The sequence below is a fragment of the Camelus bactrianus genome, chromosome 26 (assembly GCF_048773025.1).
Source record: "Camelus bactrianus isolate YW-2024 breed Bactrian camel chromosome 26, ASM4877302v1, whole genome shotgun sequence".
NCBI classification, from domain to species: domain Eukaryota; kingdom Metazoa; phylum Chordata; class Mammalia; order Artiodactyla; family Camelidae; genus Camelus; species Camelus bactrianus.
Window position 1 is genome coordinate 20,186,339 of NC_133564.1, and position 20,388 is coordinate 20,206,726.

The 20,388-nt window shown below is 37.6% G+C and overlaps 2 protein-coding genes across 3 annotated transcripts in view; one reads left to right on the top strand and one right to left on the bottom strand.

Annotated features, from left to right (window-relative positions):
* VPS37A (VPS37A subunit of ESCRT-I) overlaps window positions 1-4,145 on the bottom strand; it is a 32,071-nt gene extending 27,926 nt beyond the window's left edge. The window contains exon 1 of the mRNA XM_074353509.1: window positions 3,749-4,145. Coding sequence (XP_074209610.1) covers window positions 3,749-3,873 — 125 coding nt within the window. The 5' untranslated portion in view covers window positions 3,874-4,145. The remainder of the gene's footprint in view (window positions 1-3,748) is intronic.
* A 79-nt stretch (window positions 4,146-4,224) lies between these two features.
* On the top strand, window positions 4,225-19,324 carry CNOT7 (CCR4-NOT transcription complex subunit 7). Of its 2 annotated transcripts, none has more exons than XM_074353512.1 (7): window positions 4,225-4,403; window positions 5,910-6,120; window positions 7,715-7,908; window positions 11,247-11,408; window positions 13,925-14,069; window positions 16,303-16,413; window positions 17,662-19,324. In XM_074353512.1, exons 2-7 carry the CDS (start codon window positions 6,004-6,006, stop codon window positions 17,788-17,790), a joined length of 858 nt encoding a protein of 285 aa, XP_074209613.1. In that variant the 5' UTR covers window positions 4,225-4,403; window positions 5,910-6,003; the 3' UTR covers window positions 17,791-19,324. The 2 variants fall into 2 exon arrangements, with proteins under 2 accessions (XP_074209613.1, XP_074209614.1); XM_074353513.1 differs by lacking the exon at window positions 4,225-4,403 and adding an exon at window positions 4,614-4,904.
* The last annotated feature ends 1,064 nt before the right edge of the window (window positions 19,325-20,388 follow it).

Below are 20,388 nucleotides of genomic sequence, written 5' to 3' on the forward strand. Positions count from 1 at the left end.
CCAGGTTGTTGTTTTAGAGCTAAGGAAATTAAATAATAAAGAAGCTAATTAACTGTAGATATTGTGAAAGAGAAAAAAAGCAGGATAGTTAGGATGGCAACTATTAACTTACCATCAGTTTCTACTATTTTTTGATTGCAGGTACAATGCAGTGGGATACTTAACAGCTTTGCTTCCAAAGAATCTTTAAATATTGGGATTAGTATCACTTGGGATATCTTCAACTGCAAGTAATTGAAAAACCAGGCTGCAAGTGTTTTAAACAGTGAGGGGCTATTTGTATGTATAATACAAGTGTATATGTATAATCTTGTATAGCCAGAAGTCCAAAGGTGGTTAATTCAGCATCACAATATTATCCCACAGACATTCCATCTTTCTGCTCTATTCCATTCGGTAGTCAGCCTGACTTCCTTCATGATCCAAGCTGTTCAGATGTCCCATGCAACACAACAATATCCAAAACAGAGAGAGGCATTTCCTTTTAGACATCTTTATTATTAAGAAAATGTTTTGAGCAGCTCCCCAGCAGACTTCTTCAGTCCCACTGACCAAGATTAGGTCAGGTGTCCCGATTCCACAATAGTTAGCAGGGGGAATGAGACCATTATCATTGGCATAAACAACCATTATTTACCTACTGGGCTAGAAAGAGCACAGCCTCTGTTAAATATATGGCCCTGCAGACTGGGAACCCATATAAAAGCAGGTTTTCTTCCAAGAAACCAGGAGAAATAGACTTGGATGGGAAACCAACAGTGTCCCTTAGAGTGAGCTTCTTTAGGATGTAGAAGAAACAACAGAATCAGTTCTACTCCTGCCCAGAGTTAGGAATTTCAGTGGTAAACTGAATATTGTGATGACTGTTATTTAGAAGGTGAAATATATTACTTGAACCTAGTAATCTACATAACTTTCAGTTTCCATTTTCATAGCAGACAAATGTGTTATTATACTTCAGTTAAACACTTTTTTTGGTTTCTCATTCGCCCTGCCTTACCAGTGAGACTTGGATGAAGAAATATAAAGTTCAGCTAACCTTAAAGAGTGGCCTGAGGAAGATGAGGCAAGAATTTCTTAAGGTAACTAAAAAAGAGGTTTACATTAATTAGAGAAAAGGAATTAAACAGACTCTTTCCTGAAATGGGATTTTTTGAATTCTAAGGAGTTAAAAGAAAATACGAGTTGGAAGGTAGACAAGCAAATGGGGTGGGGAAAGGTTACTGAGGAGGGCAGGAGAAAAGTCAGATACTTTCATGGCCAGGAAAGAGCTGCTAACCTTATTTTGGAGAAGGGTAGATTATGAAGCATGAGGGAGGGGGGCAGCATGCAACAAAATAGTAATATTCCTAACTGATGAAGTTGTGTATTATTCATTAAAATACCATTTGAAACATTCTTTCAACTTTTGCAGAGTGCACCTTCAGAATAACCAAATTGCAGTGCCTTTTTTTTTTTTAAAGAACTATGTGTTTAATGTTTCAAAGAACAAATTTGTTCTTCGTTATTCAGTTCATTATGAACAAAATTCTTTAAGTATAAGTTGTATTGAATTTGGTTACCCAACCAACATATTGTCAGATACTGCACAGATCATTTTTATCAGCTAGCTTTAAAATTTATGCCTTGTCTTAACAAGAAAAGGTGCGTGACATTTTTTCTGAGATTGTACCATTTGAAAACTGGAAATACATGACCTATTTAATTGTCACCAGAATCATCCAAGTATAGCTAATAAATGTGCAATATTTCAATAAAATAAAACTTCAAATGTTTTTATAACAGATCTTTAAGGAATCAAGCTGTTAGCTGTTCATAACATTACAAAAATGTAGATAATGTCACATGTCTGATTATACAGTCATAATTTTTGGCTCAAAAAAATAACAAATAAAATGGATCCTTTCTGCCCTTGACTTAGGATATTTACTGATCCTCTTAAACCAATGCAGAACTCCTTAGATTAGCAATTTCTGCTTTAGAATCTCACCTTACCTGGAAGGCCAAAAAAAAAAAAAAAAAAAAAATAGATCACATCAATCACTTCCCTTATTTACCAGCCTTAGCAGCAAGGGACTTCGGAGCATTTGAAAAATTCAACTGCAACTTCAAAGAATAAAAATTTGCCAGCAGTGAAGATATCTAACAGAATAAAGGCTTAAAAGCAATTAATTCCAAAGGTATGATTCTAAAAAGTATTTTAGCAATAGCAGTACTAGTTTAGTATACAAAGTATTCCAAGGTGACATCTTTTAAGTAGACAAAACTTTTGTCATGCTTGTTAAAAAGGATTCACCTTATAAGCACATTTTGTAAGAGTAGCTCTTAACATGTTACATGTCAGAACACTATTTAGAATAAAACAGACTTGTAAGAAATCTGTGAACTTAATTTTCCAAAAAGAAAGCTACCATTAAACCAAACAGCTTTACATTCTTTCCTGTTTAACACCACAAATTTTCACCTTTTGAAAGCTCTGAAAAAGCGTAACAGTTGAGACAAACAACCAAGAAACACCTGAAGTTCAATCAGTAATAGGGCTCACGTTAGCCAAGCTCATTTTGTTGTGATTTTTTTTCCCCTTTTAACAACGTATCTAATTGAAATCTACTCTACACGTGGGGAGAGGGGGATGGGCTAGAGCTCAGCGGTAGAGCTCTTGCTTAGCAGGCACGAGGTCCTGGGTTTGAATCCCCAGTACTTTCATGAAAAATAAACCTAATTACCTCCCCCCTAAAACACAGACACGTACACACGCGCACACCCAAACTGTGCTATACTATCACTTGCTTGGGAAGAATCATTAGTCTAACAGATAAAATGGCCCCTAGTAGTTCCTTCAACACGAATTAATCAATTCTATTATCTCTGAAAAAATATATTTTAAATGTATGAAACGTCTTTTTAAAATAGTGTTCAGATGTTGACATCTTTACATTAAAATACATGACCTGGCACTGTTATGTAAATACTCTTGCATAATTCATACAATAAAAAGTGGCAGTTCTAATTTTTGAAAATCACTAAAGGCCACAGATATTTACAATATAAAGGGCTGCAGCAAACCAGTGTCCAGTAAAAATGGATTAAATAACTTGAATTGCAAAATATTTCTACTCTGACCACACTGAAAATTAAAACCTCATTCCACGCAAATAGAACAATCAAGATGAATACAGAGACTGGTAGTTGCTAGACGGGGGAGGTTGTTGGGACGCCGCAAATCTACTAGACTTAAAAGGATTGAGTAGATCACTCCTAGAGAAGAACTCTGATGAAAACTGTCTTCCCTTTCCTTTGATGTTGAAAGTTTTTTTCCCCTCAAAACGGCCCGCTCTTTGTGAAACCTTAAGATCACTCTCAATTCTTTTTAGCCAAAATCAGAATTTTAATAATTCTACCAACACGGCAAACGGAAAGGTTAGTGAGGAAGCCGAGCAAAGCGAAGCATATTATAGACCCTGAGACAGATTAGTCAGCAGCGATGTGTCAGGAGGGATGAGCAAGTGGGAATTAGAGGAGCTGGGCAGTGGTGGGGCGGGAGGGAGGGAGGGAGGAAGGGAGAGTCGGGAAGAAAATCCTGGACGTGGGGCAGGGACGGGAGAGCAAGCGTGTGACCAGGACCAAAGGAAATAAGTAACAGGAGTCCGCCGGCGGGGAGCCGCCAGAGAAGCTGCGAGTGTGGTCAGGTCCAGCCCACCCTCCCGCCCTACTTTTTCCTCCTGTCGGAGAGGCAGCGACCAGTCACCTGGAATGTGAGTTCCGCAGGGACTCGATGAGGCGCTGCTTCTGCTGCTGGAGGCTGGTGAGGCCACCGGGAGACCCAGCTGCGGAGGAGGAGGCGCTCTTGCTCAGGGGAAAGAGCCAGCTCATCCTCCACGGGGCCCCGGGCCCGAGGCCCTGGAAGGCTCTGGCCTGCTTCTCCCAGTTGCTCAGCACGGCAGCTCTCCAGCGACAGAGGAGGAGCGGGCAGAGACGCCCCGGCCCCAGTGCTGGGGAGCCGCGTCTTCTCTAAGCAAGGCCGGCCGGGGGTCCTCGGAGGCCGGGGGGCATGCTGTTACAGCGGGCAGCTGGAGAGAGGGAACTCGCCGCCCGGGACTGGCAGTCCTACCTTCACCGCCTGGACGCTGCGGGACCGCCCCGGTCTCCTCCACCCAAATCTCCGTCACCTGCGTGCTCCGCCCCCTCTGCGTCTTGCGTCATCATCTGGCGCCGCCGCCCAGACGTGCGAGAAGCGACGGCGCAGCGCGGTGCGGCGCAGCTCCGGCTCCCCTTTCCCCCTTGCCGGGCGAGAGGTGTCTATGGGGCACCCGCTGCCGCCGCCGCTACCGCCACCGCCGCCGCCGCTGGGTGCTGTCTCTATGGCGAGGAGGAGGAGGAGGAGCGCGAGCTCAGCGACACAAGTAGATCTTGCGTCTGCCTCAACCCTGCGGGGGGGGAGGGGCGGGTTGGGGAAATAGAAAGGGGGCGGGAACGATCAACCCAAGAGGGTGCGCGATGGCGCCATTGGAGCGCGGCTGGCGAAGGAGAGGGCCGGGGGGAGGGGGGAGGGTAACCGGGGCTTGGGGGTATGTCAGGGGGTGGCGCGGACTGATGACGCGAAGGCTTTGTACCTGGGGCTTCGAGGCTGTGGGGCGGAAATCGGGAGTGGAGGGCGGTGGCCTAGATCCTCAGCTCCCCGTTTTCCTTCACGCAGCGGTGTCTGGGAGTCAATCGGGTTCCAGTAAAGGGTTATCAGCGCCTTCGCACTGGCTCTCTGCCAGGGATGAGAGTTATCCGTGACTTGAACGTGTTTGTACGATCCTCGCGTTTCGTTGGGAACCCGCTGTTCGGAGATGCTACCTCCAGTAATGAGGCCTCTGGTGCCTCTTTGGGGCTTCTGGAACTGTAGTAGAGAGAGAGAGGTGGAGGAAAGCGATTTTAAACTACAGGGTCTTTCCAAAGTGTATGTGCGTGTGTGTGCGTGCGTGTGTGTGTGTGTGTGTGTGTGTGTTTAGCGTCGTGAAGAGGATTACAGAGGAGGGGTACCCTGGATCTTTGGTTTCTGTTCTTAGAGCATTCGAGGTGACTGAAGAGTTTAGAAGGGGAGGTCACAATTTCCTTTTTTACATGTTACCATTTTGTTTTCAAACTTGTGTGAAAAATGAAGGAGCATCTGGAATTTCCCTGCTCAAGAATCAAAATGTTGGTCTGTACTGTTATCATTATGTACCATGACACCTGTGTTTATGGACCAGAAACGTGACGTGTGTTCGGTAACCAGGGAAAATGCTCTGATTTTTAGGAAATTAGAAAGAAACAATTTAAAATATACTATATTGCTTCCTTTCTTTCTCCCATCCTCAGTTAAGGACATTGAAACAGTTTCTGTGGCTGATACTTATTTTTCAGAAGGAGCTTAAAAAAAAAAAAAAGATTTACTTTTAGCCCCTCCAGTCTGACTTGAATAAACTCCAGTAAAGTAGATTTTGTAACCAAATCAGACTTTGAATGTTAAATTGATGAGGAATAAAAGCAAATACTACCTTTGTCCTGGTAACAACTTATCTTGTCAGATGTATATCAGTATTTCACTTTTCATTTTTATCTGGAGATGGATGTCTTTATAAAATTTTATTCAAAGAGTGGGTTGAATTCAGAGCAATCTTTAATGGAAAGTTTTAAAAAATAATTAGTATATACACAAAACCTACTATTTTTACATAACATATTAGAACCAGGAAACCTGTGTTGTAGTCCTTTTTCTCCTGATTAGCTGTGTGACTTTTACAGTCTAGTCTTTCAAGTCACTTTCTAAACTTTGATTTTCTTATGAATCAGGGACTCTGAATACTTAATCTCTTAGGTTTCTGTCAACTCAATTGTTGTATGATTCATATTCCTGATATAGCTGGTTCTTATTTTGACAGGTACACAAATAAAGGATAAAGTATTTTATGAAACAGTTCTTCAATCAAGTATAACATTTTGATGCTTGGCAGCTAGACTCCTTGTGTCCTCACTATGCCAGCAGCAACTGTAGATCATAGCCAAAGAATTTGTGAAGTTTGGGCTTGCAACCTGGATGAAGAGATGAAGAAAATTCGTCAAGTTATCCGAAAATATAATTACGTTGCTATGGTATGCCTATGAGCAAAATTCTTAAAATATTTTCTATGAGAGAGGAAAGGGGCTTTTAAACATCTTGAGTTCCACCCTTTGGTTGATTTTTTAAGGAATTAATTTAATTATGAAAAGAGAATTTTGTCAATGACCTCCAACCGAAGACCACCAGGAACACACCTGTGGTGTGACAAGTGGGGTTTTTTACTCATTGCATTGAGGGAAAATGCAGTGTTAGAACTGTGGGACACTTGAGTAAGAAAGTGTTAAAAAGACTTTTAGAATCTGGGCTTGTGTCAGGTGGTTTTAGGGAGGGAGTGAAGAAGCAGGGCTTTGCTCTGGATTGGATGCTGGTGGGAAGCTGGGTGATTCTGTGATAGGGTATCTTAATAAGTCTCACCTAGAATGAGAGAAGACGAGAGGGAGGCTAAAGCTGTCAGGAAGCAACAGTCACTCAGTCACAATAGAAGGATGTGGGATCATTTTTGTGGTTTGGACAATGTCTGTTTTTGCGTATGTTCAGCTACGGTCACAGAGTGGCCTTGTCTGATGTTAAGAGTGTGAAACTGTTTCTGTTCAGCAGAGGAACATTAGCACCTAGCTGTGAATGTCTGTTTTGGCTGCTCTGCTGTTTTCTAGATTATTGGCTCTGAGAAGTAAGAGATTCATGTCTTAATCATTCTTTCTCCCCTCAACACCTATCATAACACATAGCATCCAATATACTGGTTGTTGGGTTGAACTGGATTTAGTTAAGTTTTAATTTCTTTACTACTTCATAGTGAGGTAGTATTTAGGTTTTGTTCTTAGTTTCCTAATTTGACTTTTGATACTTGTATTACTTTCTTATTCTATGTAATCCAAATAAATAAATACACTTCTTTTGGGAGGGGCAGGTTTGACTGGTTAAAATACGAATATTTGAGTGTACATAGACAGTGTTCTATTTAATAGATGTACTTTACCCATAATTAGAATTGAAGTTATTTTTTTCCAGTAGAAATTCATAGTGATTATTTATTTTCTCAGATGATAAGGAATGACAACACTAGAGATGTGATAACACTCTACAGGAATGAGTGGGTGGCATGCAGTTTTTAAGGGCGTGCTTTCTGTGGATTGTAGAGAGAGGGAGTACTGTTAGCGCAAGAAATTAGGAGGGTTTTTGGTGTTCAGATAAATCTTGTTTCAGAAAAGCAATTGGAAGATATGGTGCATTTTCCATTCTTTTTAACCAGTTCTTCATTGCTTTTAACATTAGAATACTGTGAGCATAGTTTCACATACTCCTTGAGAAATATGAGTTTGTGATTTTCCCCCCTTCCTAGGGAATAGAGTACTTAGTTGCATTTATCATGTGTACATTATACATAGTAATTTTTTACTGATACTATATTTAAAGTAAGAAGAAGTCATTAAGATAGTAGAGTTTTATTTTATGGTTCTAAAAAGTAATGCCATTCCTAGTTAAAAGGTACTTTGAGTATGAACTGTGTAGAATATCACCTATAATAGGATTCTTTGACTTGTACCCCAAATTATTTATCCTAGGAATTTGTGGATTGTGGTTTCAAATATTTACTAAATAATGAATCTTAAAACTATTTTACAGGACACCGAGTTTCCAGGTGTGGTTGCAAGACCCATTGGAGAATTCAGGAGCAATGCTGACTATCAGTACCAGCTGTTGCGGTGTAATGTAGACTTGTTAAAGATAATTCAGCTTGGACTGACATTTATGAATGAACAAGGAGAATACCCTCCAGGAACTTCAACTTGGCAGTTTAACTTTAAATTTAATTTGACGTAAGTAGGAAATTAATATAACCCAAATTTCTTTTGTAGTTTTTTAGTTTTCAGATTAATTTCTCTTAAGTATGATGAATGAAATTCAAAACTAAACTTGGTGTAGTTATCCTGAAATAGTTAAAACCTAAAATTTCAAAAGGTTATGCTTCTTTTTGTTATGGGACCAAAAAATTAGGATAAAGACTTTTAAATTCAAATACTTTGAGTTTTAGAGATGTTATTTGAAAAGTATGACTGCCGCTCTTTCAAAATTTAGAAAACTGGGTATTGAAAGTACTTCTTGATAGAAAAAAATGACCTTGCAACATTAATTTTGCTTTCAAACTTTGTGTGCAGTTTGAAATATATCTGTGTTTGTTGTAATAGTTATCCTTCTTATGAGGAGATTTTTATTATGGTCAGTTTATGAGCAGATTACACGTCATAGGTGGTAAGATACTTCGTGGAAACTTGGGTGCTTTGTCCTTTTAAATCAATATTATATAATATAATGCTTATATTCCCAGGTCAGCCCACAAAATCTCTTGTAAGTTATGTTTAGAAGAAGTAATGGTATTTCTTGAACCTGGTGTTTCTTTTAGAAACAGTTCAGAATCTGATTTCTTAAGCCCTGGGTCAGAACCTAGTTTCCTACTTAACAGTGTTTCTATATCATTGGTAGGAGTAGTCTTGATAGCTTAGGGAGGTTTCCCGTGTCTTAGGGTGAGGGCAGATTATTTACAAACTGTATGCTGGGGAAATGTCTAATACGTTTTAAGTATGTTACTATGTTGTAGCATCCTTCTATTTGACAGCCTCTGCTTGTGTCATAGGCTCTAACATCTGATTTGAAAAACAGTAAAAGAAGCTATAGGACAATTAATGGTAGTGCCAATGTAAGAACCTCCCAGGCTCTGTAATGTGGCATTTAGCATATAAGAGCTGAAAAAAAAAGCAGGACTGATGATTTTAGAGGGTAGTGTTGTCAGTGGTTTAATAGTTTGGCTTATAATTGTATTATGTTTAGCCTGACTCTTTGTTTTACTCTGTTGGATTTAATAATGTACTCTCCAGAACTTTGTAAAGGGTGAAAAGTACTCATCTCTATCCAAACTGATAATAACCTTTTGTAAGTATTATAGTTCTGAAAATTGCCTTTTATCCTTTTTGCAAAGGATAGCCCTTAAAAATTTTTTTTCCCATTTCATTTGTTCCATGTTACCTTTTTTCTAAGCTGATAATTAGAACGTTGTTCTTTATTAAGGTACTGTTGTGATCTCAGTACATGAGTAGGAGGTGACCCATCAGTGTCTCAGTTTTGATGAAATTGACACTTTTCTTTTTCTAGAAACATCTTTTTTCTATTAATAACTGCTTTGTTATTACAATATCTGAGAGGCATTTTTTTCTTATACAGAGAGTACTACGATAGTTTTGCTACCAGATTTTGCTGCCATTCATACTAAGGTTAATGTCTGAAGAGATGTTTAAGAAGGATAGAGTGAAAAATACTATTTAAATAGAAAAGGTCAGTTGGAAGATAAAACTGATACGACCTAATGTGGAGAAAGAGCACCATGAACAGAATCTTGGATATTGTGAAGAAAGATGAAAATTGACTTTTTAATTGAGTGCCTAGAATCAATGTGTCAGCAGCTGTGCTAGCCACCAGGGACATAGTGCTGAGGAGAGTTGATCATCACCATTATAACTTCATGGTCCCGTAACTCTTCTGTCTGCTTTGTATTGCTGAAATCCAAGAATTAGAATTGTTAGGTACTGATGAACATTTGGTAATTCGCTCTAAACTGAATTCGGAGTTGTTAATGTACAGGAAAATTGAAGCAAAATATGATACTTGATCACAAAACACGAGAGGTACTCATCCAGGTCTTTCTCCTGGAGATTAAGATCTGGTGGGTCCAGGCGAGGGGCATGGGAATCCATCATATTTTTGCCAAGTTCTCTGGGTGATTGTTTTCATTGGGTAAGTTTGGGGAACACTGATTTGAAAAGAAGAGGAAGCATATTGTCTCAGAATAATGTGAGCCTAGAGAAAGGGTCTGTTATGCCTTTGGTTGGTTGTAGTTGCTAAAGCATGTCTCTCAGTGAGCATCAGGGCCTGATGAGTGAGAGTCTACTTGTTCAAGGTTTTAGCATCTTAAGGCCAATAATATCTGTTGTATAATTTTTTTTAGTTGTATTGGATTTATTCAGATATCTCTCCAAAAGGGTTTTCCAGGGAAAATTTCCAGGAAATTTTGACTTAAAGTAATTGTTGCGGTTCCACTCTGTTTTTCAGTTCCTGGTTTTGTTACTTTTCAAAGACGTTTAGAAGCAAATTGATTCCCAGAGAGTAGACCGTAGGAATACTTTTTGGCCCAAGGGTAATAATGTTCCTTTCGGTTTAGTTTTATTAAAGCTTTTATAGAATTTTCTTTTGTTATGCAGTGGAAACCAGTATCCTCACAATTTTAAAAATAAATAAAAGGAGAAATCCAGCGGTCAGTGCTCCAAATACTTTTCATTATTCTCAGAAACATACATCTTCATTTTGGTCACTTTATTGATTTAATACAGTATTTTGGTTACCTGTGTGTTTGCGCTTAGAAATTAGAGATGGCTTTCTTTTTGGCTTAAGTGAAATCTTGAAAGATAGGTTTATGTTTAGATTTCCTGGTTTGATTTTTGGAAGGTAATCTTCTAGGACTAAGGTTGTTAGAAGAAGAAATTATTGCTATTATAATGGAGTCCTTCATTTTAAGCAGTTTACTGCTTACTGGAGCCATTTGAAAGACCCATCATTAGGGAGAGGAAGCATCTCCTTTTCCTTTAAGACAGAATGTGGTTTAACTCAGCCACATCAGATGTTTTCCACTTGGTCTCCTTCCTGGTGCTGCTGAGAGCATGGGATATGGATCAGGCCCTCACCCCCGCGGCTACAGTTCCATTTGGCAGCGTTAAAATGGCTGCTGAGCCTGAGAGCCTCTGACAGGAACTTGTCTGTTACTTTGTGGTGGTAGCCACTGGTGAGTAGAGGACCCTTTTTTTCAAATCCAGTTGAATTTATTTAACTTGTGAAAGGCTAATGAAACTGATAGCAAAGATTAAAATCTCACCATTGGACTGCTTTGAATGATTATTTACTATATGTACATTTTTCTAAAACACTGAATGACCTTTGCATTTAAATTTTATTTTCTCTCCATATATGTGAAACGTTGGGATAAATGGACCCAAGCCAGTCCTCTCACTTGTTGTTTTTGGCACTGTAGTTGTGGATGTAAGTGGGAGAAAAACAGTTTGTTAAACAGTTGTGGCACTTTTGAATGTTGTCTTTCTTTTTCTCCTGCCAGGGAGGACATGTATGCCCAGGACTCTATAGAGCTACTAACAACATCTGGTATCCAGTTTAAAAAACATGAGGAGGAAGGAATTGAGACCCAGTATTTTGCAGAACTTCTTATGACATCAGGAGTGGTCCTCTGTGAAGGGGTCAAATGGCTGTCATTTCATAGGTAAAAAGATTGCCCTGAAAGTGGCATTTGTGTTACCGTTCCCTAGCTGCTTCATACTTGGCTTGGGTCACTGTGTCAGAATTCCAGGCTTAGTTCTACAAAGAATCAGCTGCCATACAGCCGTCTCCTAACTCAACAGGCTGATGCTGGTCTGCTTACAGGTTCATTTAATGGTGTGGGATCCACCGTAGCCTACGAGAAGGAGAGTCTTGCCTAGTGGAAGGAGTACAGCTGGGAAATAGGCTTTGGTTTCAATCCAGCAGTGCCATTTGGAATTTGTGTTACCTAGAGTTATTTAACATTTCTAAGCCTTAGAATGAATGAAACCATTGATTCATTAAAAATATTTATTTATTATCTACCATATGCTAAGCACTGTGGTAAGATTCTTAGAATTAAGCTATGAACAAAATACACTAAAATCTTTGATTTCATGGAGTTTACATTCTGGTGGGGGTAGACAACTTTTTTTAAATGATGAAATGTATATTGTGGGTTCTGAGATGGTGGTAAGTGCTATGGAAAAAGAATGGCATAGAGAAAGCCAGGGGTGTGTGTGTGGTGGGTATTAATTTTTTTAAAAATAGTATTAGGAAGAAATCACTTGGAAATATCTTACAGAATTGTTTTAATGATCAGTAATAACATTTAAAGCATTTAATTAAGTGTTTTATATACAGTAAATTCTCAGTAACTGGTAGTTTTTAATTCTTTCTTATTATGAAGTAAAGCTAGTTTGTGGAAGAGAATTTCTGGAAGTGAAATTAATTCCATTTTGTAAAAACAGACTTAGAAAAGAGAAAGAGTTTTCCTATCTAAGTAAACTAAATTAAACTGGCAGCCCAGGGACTATCAGTGGCCTTGGGAATGATTTTCTTTGGCCTTTTGTTATGTTTTTAAAAGTATTGCATTATGCAGGTATTAATGTTCTTATAGTTGGTCCATTTCACACATTTGAAAAAAAAAAAAAAAAGGCCCTGCATGCTTTAGAATTTCCAGCGCTGGCCTGTGTGATGAGTAAGAATCGTGAAGAACTGTTCATATGGTAAACTTCAGTGCAGCATTCAGCAGTAATTTTTCAGTTGGAGTATTGAATATACTAATTTCCACCTATCTTTCTTCTCTATTCTCCACTTGAGCTTATACCTCAGGAGATGAGGCTTAAGTCTCTGGTAACTTGAATGTTTTTTGAGTTCTTTTTTCACTTTTCTGGTCATTACGATATAAAAGAACTGGAAAGCATTGTCCTTTTTACTATGCATGACATGTTCTTTCATTCAGAAAATACTATGAGCAAATACTGTGCTAGGCTTTGGGATCTTAAGATGAGGAAAAACAGAAAGGGGTCATGTCTTAGAGTTTAGGGTCCAGATTAGACTGATATATTTGAAGATTTGTCAGGATATGTTAAGATTTTATTCTACTAAATGTCATTAAGTGTTTTCTTCATATTCTAATCTATTTCTAGTACACAGACTAGTTTCAGAAATTTATAAATCCTCAACTCTAATATCTTACTTTTACTAGTAGTAAGCAAATATATTGACTTATGTTTTAGATAGACAGCAAAGTTAAAGTTACCTCTTTGTCACCTACCAGAAATTTAAAGGTTTCTGCTGTTTATTGCTTATACCTTAATATTAGTTAATGGTCTTCATTGTTAAAATTTTTTTTTCTTTCTGAAGTAAGAAGTAAATTTCTAAACATTCAATGTAAATATTATTTGTAATCCCCACTTAAAATATGTTAATAGCATGTCTCATGAAATATTTGAGTCCCAACTATGTGCAATAAGAAAAAATTTTTTTTAGATGTGATACCTACCCTGTTTAATTAAACATGTGGAGGAAACAGTACATGTGCTTTCAAGGGCAGTACAAGGAAGCAGCATGTATGAACAGTCTTTGGGAACCGGGCTCTTCAGGCAGAGCCTCCTGTGAGAGGTCCTCAAAGGAAAGGCAGATAGGAAAAATGGGGGTCTGATTGTGGACAGGAGTATAGGGAGGCATAAAGCTGTGGGAACAGTCAAACACTGAGGTTAGGAGACCTTGATGTGAGAGTGTGAGAGTGTGGGGTTGGTTTCTTACCCTCTGGGTGGTAGTTCTCCGCCTTTCCTCCCTTCACTGCTTTCACGTGCAGCAGTCCCATCAGTGTCTTGGGGATTGAGATGGGAACAGAATCTGAGGGGACAGAGTACCTCTTAAAATCACTTAAGGGAAGTAAAAATACTTTTTAGGGAATTACTCTTTGGATTTTTGAAGTATATGATCTCTTTATGTAAAAGATGGAAAGATATTATTTCGCCCTCTGAATGCCATTCCGAACTGATGGCATTTTCCCATCATAATTGTAAACATGTTTATTTTCTCTGTCCTTTTGTGTACTTTTTTTGGTTGATTCCTTTTTTTTTTTCTTGTCAACAGTATGACTCACTTAAAAGTTGTATCAGAAAAAAATTTATTTTTTCATCTCTGGTATTTATGGTCTCTCTTCTGTATTCTTTAACCCTTTTCTAGTGGTTATGACTTTGGCTACCTAATCAAAATCCTGACCAACTCTAACTTGCCTGAAGAAGAACTTGACTTCTTTGAGATCCTTCGGTTGTTTTTTCCTGTCATTTATGATGTAAAGTACCTCATGAAGAGCTGCAAAAATCTCAAAGTAAGGCTTGGAGTGGCTTTTTCTGTAATCAGTGCACTGTTCACACTGGGTGACTTACAAGATCCTGGGCTGGGATGTTGATTTAAACCGTATTTTTAAGTTTTATATTAAAAGTAGTTATTTGATTCTTTTTCTTGCATAAGTAATAATTTATATGAAGTCCTTTTACAAAGGTTCAGTATATATCGGCAGAATAAGTTTTTCAGCACGATTCAAACCAAAGATCAGATTTTTGTCATTGCTTGTTAGGCTGAAAATCACAGAGCATCACAGAAACTGAGGCTCCCTGCACAGAAGTGCAGATTCTCCTTCTTCCAACACACAGGCAGTCTCTCCATGCAAGATAAAATCTGAAGTGGCCAGCAGTGTGCAGAGGTGGTCAGTCATGTAGCAGAGAGCTTCCCCTTCAGCTTATTTTGGCTAGAGATTATTGTGTTGGGTCTAGTCGTAGGGTCATGTTCCTAGGAGTAAATTACATCACTAAAAGGTTCTTTCCCCCGGCCCATGGATGTCAGCTTGTTAACAGTAAGTGCTACAGTGAGGTAGGTCCTGTCTAGGCAGTAGCTTACATTCTGACACTCTTTACCACCTATGTAATAATTGTTACTTCTAAACATTAATTCTTTCAAAAACAAAGGTCTTTAATAAGGAAAAGTGTTCCTTTAATTTGAGAATGAATTCACTTGTGGGGGTACAGGGTCCTAAGGAATATAATGGTTTAATTATTTTAGGTGTATTTGTATTTAAGCTTTAACTAAAGGAAAACATTTAGGTAAAGTGGTTGGTTCATAGAACCTACATCAAAGTTGACCAAGTTTTCTCCTCACCAGCTTTCTGGAAGTGCAAGGAAAGTTAGACTTCTAGGAAATGGTAAAACCTTTAAGAGCTTTACCTTTATGCAGAAAGAAATAATTTAGGAATTGAATAAGGAAACTTTGCTTTTGACAGATGAACTGAAACAGCAGTCTTTTGGCCAGGTTTGCTTGCCTTGTTACAGGATACAACATCTAACCAGGGAAATTTCTCAAAAAGCTTATTACACGTTTGTGCCACCTAAGCACAGCAGAATTCTGTGCAATTTAAAGAGACTTCTGTGAGTCAGGTGAACTTGCAGTGGGCTATCCTTATTACTCTGGAAAGGATAGCCCCTGCAAGTACTGCATACTGGGAACCCAAGGCCGAAGTGTTTTCATCTGGCTGTGAAAATGCTTTTTAAAATTGACATGTCTGTTCAAAGACAGTTTCGAGAACAGAGAATCAAATTATTCTTCATTATGTGTATGTGATTGGAGAATTTCTAAGCACAGTAGATACTCTGAATATGCCAAGTAACCAGCTGTGTTAAAATTTACGTTAGTGACAAAGGTACTTTTTTTTTTTTTGCCCTATAGTATCCCATACTGAATGACTCTCTCCTTGCTCTAAGCAGCTGCTAGTGATACCTAATCCTCACGCTATTTTTAGCACAGAAGCAGCTGCGTGCAAAGCACTGTTTGAAGCTGTGGTGTCGGGGAGGGCTAGTTTGCTGGCGGAGGCCTCCACAATTTAGTTTTGTGTTTTGTCGCGGGTCCTGGTGTCTCTTTCCTTTTTCTCCTCTCATCCTCCTCTTCTTTATTCTCCTTCCGTCCCCTTTCCTTCTCCCCTCCTTCTGTTTTATTCTCTTGCTTCCTAAGTTTCACTCTCATCTTTCTTTTTTAATCCTAGCAATATTAATGTAGGCGTGTTTAGCGGACCCTTCTAAGGAGCTTATTCTTAAAACACTTCTTTTAAATTAACAAAAACCATTGTTAAGCATTTAGTGAATTATTACAGATTTGATTAGTCATAACAGCTTTGTTTTGTACAAATTATTTAGATGAAACTATTTAGAGATAGATTGCTGTGAAGCTTAAGAAAATATAAAAGTAACTGCAGTCAGTTTTGTAATAATTGATGCATGGACTGTGAATGTGCTTGATAAACATAACCCTGTATACCTGTTACTCTTGTGTATGACCTGCTTCCCCCACATCTGCAGTACAGTTGTCTGCATGTCACTTTGCCTGTATGATGAATTTTCCACGTTCAGCAAATAATCAGTAATGCACATTCTGTTTTTTGCTCATCCTCATAAGGTCCGTCTTTACATACAGAAGTTCATTTCTATTTTGATCATTGTTTAAGTTATGTAATTTGTGAATTCAGGTATTCCAATGTTTCTTTCTTTTGACGGGCAAATTTTTCTTTCTTCTAGGGTGGTTTACAGGAAGTTGCTGAACAGTTAGAGCTGGAACGGATAGGACCACAGCATCAGGCAGGATCTGACTCACTGCTCACAGGAATGGCCTTTTTCAAAATGAGAGAAGTATGAAGACATCAGTGCCTTTTTCTCTCTCGGTTGTTAGGTTGAGAACATTAAATCTAATGGCAAAAGTTTGGGGGCAATAAGTACTTAAGTGACGATAAAATTATAGGTACCATATAAGTCATATCCACCACACTTGAAAGTAATCAAAAATTAGTCATCTTGAAATGTAGTTCAGAAGGAAATGAAAAAATAAGTTCATTATAGAATAAAAAATTTAAAAATTTAAGCTACCTTAGGAATCATGTAGGTCCAACCATATTATTTCTTAGGTGAAGAAACTGAGGCTAGAAGCTAGCAACTTTTATCCAACGTCATACTGATGACTATTGTGAGAACTCCAGAGAACTTTCTGTAGACACATCAGTTTTGCTTCTGTAAAGTCAAGGAATCCATATGTTAAGTTCCCCTGGCATTGGCTTCTCTTAGGCATTAAACTGCTGCTGAAAATACCATTTGCTCTTGCTGTTCTTCTGTCCTTTGAGGGTTTACAAAGTAGGATGCATGCTTTTTAGGAGGTTCTTACAAAGAGGTTTTGAATTCTAAAGTGGTTACATAAATCTGAAATGTTAGTTAAATTAAAAATCATGTTGGGCAGACACTCCTTAAGTGGCAAAAGGCAGAGATAAGTTCTTCAAATATAAAGAAGTTAGGTACGTAAGAGTGAAATTGAATGAACACAAGTCTACTTTTAGGTTAAGTGATAGGCACAGGGATATTTCACTGTAAGTAAATGCAGAGAAAAGAAAGCCAGCTGTGCAGATACAAAACAGAATGGACTCCTTTGCTTACAAAAAAATTTTCCTTTTTGCAAAATAGTTACTATAGCATTTTTGGAGTATATCCTCTTGGACATTAAAGAATTGACTGAAAACACTTCAGGGAGTTTAAAATTTTTTGTAGAAATGTATTAATAGTAGAAAGCATAATAGCTATTTTGCCAAGTGAGAACTGACTCGGAAGTGATTTTGACTGTATTCTCATAAAATTGGTCTAAGTGTTAATAGGAAAGACGTGTGTTTATACATTTTTTGGTAGTCTTTTTCTTTGGTTTCTTTTGAGCTGTGTATTTCCTGAGAACATCAGTCAGTCATTGATTTTAAACATGTGGCTTCAAAGGAGCATCATAGGAAAGAGCTGTCATCATAGTTAATGAACAGTCAGTACTTACATTGCTGAAATATAAATTACTAGTGGTACCTTTTGGTTAAAATTATCTTTTTTTTTTTTTCCAAAATTCCTTTTTAGATGTTCTTTGAAGATCATATTGATGATGCCAAATATTGTGGTCATTTGTATGGCCTTGGTTCTGGTTCATCCTATGTACAGAATGGCACAGGGAATGCATATGAAGAGGAAGCCAACAAGCAGTCATGACATGAAATAGTTCCTTTATTTTTATTTTATTTGAGATACACACATGCTTGTATATAGGTTTTATCTCTTGTTGAATCCCTTGAACAATAGACATTACTTTTTTTTCTTTTTTTTTCTTTCATAGCTCATTTTATTTTCTGCCTTTCAGTACTAAGTATGACCATTCCTATCTCAGATCTTAATAAATAGAAAAGCATTCAGGTTAAATTTGGCCTTAACTTAATATACTTGTTAGTAGATATATGTGACAAGGTGGGGAAAGCTACATCATATTGAATACTATAAACTTTACCTACTTGAGCTTGGTTTATTATTTTTTTTCCCTTTCCTAAATTAACTAGCACTGACTGTAATTTATTTCCCTGTTTCATGTCTCCCTTCCATTCTGCAGGAGTTTTAGCTATTTGAGATTGTGGACCATCAATTTTGCACTTTAGAGAGTGATTGTGACTCACATCCTCTGTTTTATCAGCAGTTTTGGTTTTTCTTGCTCTTAGCTGGAAAAATGACCGTCTGTCAACTTTATACAGTATTTACTTGTTTTTGACCCACAGAATAAAGCACATGCATTGTGCAAATGGTTGATTCAGCAAGACTACAAAAAAAAAAAAAAGACAAAAAACTACTGAGGAGCTTAGTAACTGCTGTTTCTGTACGTAGTATTTAATCTTCTAAGCACATCTAGTGTCTGTCAGTTCTAATTGGCATGTGTAGGCTGCTCTGTGACTGAAGAATTTTTCAAACCAGCTTTACACCCTTCAGGAAAAATACTTTGTGATTGGATGTTTAGTGTCTGCCAGGAAATTGGTATCCAAGATGTTGAAGCTGCAATTATTTTATGATCGCACACTTCCCTTGACCTGCTTCTTTTTATTCCATTGCTGTGTACCCTTATTTTTAATTTTTTAAAAATTTTATAGCCATACTTAGGATGCTCTTGATTTGTTGATTCCACAAATCAATTTCATTAAAATCCAAAGATAGTAAGTCTTTAGGTATATTTTGTACCAAATTAAATTAGAAGACAAAAAATTTGTGCTTTCACAGTTACTACAGAGATAAATAATGGACAGATTTGGTGCAAAACAACAAAATACAAGAAATATATATTTATTAGCTATATGCAAATATAGCTAATAAAATTACCTGAGGAGTGTAATGCTTGTTTATTTTTTTGTGTATATCTTTGCAATCTATTTTATATATATTGACAAAAGAGACTGTGAAATATTTAGCCATGCAGAATATGTGACCAGACCAGAGCATGTGTAGGAAGACATTTTGATAATCATTGACTCTGCCCTGAAATGATGGACTACAAGTTATGATGTGTGTTAGCTACACTTCAATCAGTAGTATTAGCAAATCTCCAACTGTTAGCCACCACATTGGTTTGTTCCCCTTGTACATTCTATTCATGATATTGCAATGCTGTAACTGGGTGGTCCTTTTTAAACAAAACATTATTTGCGAAACAGAAGGTATTTGTTTTTAAAGCTTTTGTAAATAAAGGCTTCAGAAATGTTTTCTTATATATGTTGATGACTGGTAATTTTGTTTTATAAATATTTATTTGAGGGATAGTGTGGGTTTTTTTTTTTTTTTTAACTTGGGCAACTGAATTGAACTCAGTAACTTCATTAACTAGCTGATTTTAAATCTCTTAATTGAAAAGTCAACCTGAACCTTCTGCATTTCAACAGTGTTGACATTTTTTTTATGCATACCTCAGCTAGATGTTAAGAACTGACTTCTATCTACCCTTTCCAGGAATGCATTTATTCTGAAAGATTTACGAAGTAAATGCATTTGGATAACTTACTGTGGTTTCTTTTTAAAGCCAACACAGTAGAGCAGGTATCTAGTTGATTTCTCTTTATTTTGATCTTCATCTTCTTAAGAAAATAGGAATTATAAAGATTGCCTTTGAACAGCCATGTAGTTGCTGAATTTCATAGTTTGTATCAATTTTGGTTTCTGTCTCTAAGAACTAATGCATTTTATTATAACTTCTAAAAGAGGAACTTTATGACCTTTATTTTACTAAATCTAGCTTTTGGATAAAAGATACTTGGTTGATAATTTTTTAGTTTTCCTAAGCCATTTATTCTGGACTCACCATATTTTATTAAATCTACTAGAGCAAGGGTCAGCAAACTGGCCTACTGACCAAAACCAGCCTGCTGCCTGTTTTTATATGGCCAATGAGATAAGAATGGATTTTACATTTTTTAAATGGTTGGGGAAAAAATTAAAAGAATATTAAAAGAATAGTATTTCTAGACATGTGAAAATTATATAAAATTGAACATTTAGTGTCCAAAGATAGTTATATGGGAATGCAGCTACATTCATCACTTATGTGCTGTCTGTGGGTATCTTTGCACTACAGTGGGAAAGTTGAGCAACTGCTGCAGAAACTGCCCATGGCATTCTCATCATTTCACATTCCTGCTCAGTATGCTACAAAATCTGATGCACATCGTGACCTGACAGCATTGGGAGAGCCATGTGTATCTCTGTACCATAGCACTGTGTATGTCAAAACAAGAAAAGTGCATTTTGAATGGTGTGTTTTTAAGGTACATTGGAGTGTGG

Excerpts from the sequence above, each read along its gene's own strand:
- CNOT7 (XM_074353512.1), top strand. The coding sequence starts at position 6,004 with ATGCCAGCAGCAACTGTAGATCATAGCCAAAGAATTTGTGAAGTTTGG. Across the intron at positions 14,070-16,302 it reads AGAGCTGCAAAAATCTCAAA|GGTGGTTTACAGGAAGTTGC; the intron begins GTAAGGCTTGGA and ends TCTTTCTTCTAG. Across the intron at positions 16,414-17,661 it reads CCTTTTTCAAAATGAGAGAA|ATGTTCTTTGAAGATCATAT; the intron begins GTATGAAGACAT and ends ATTCCTTTTTAG.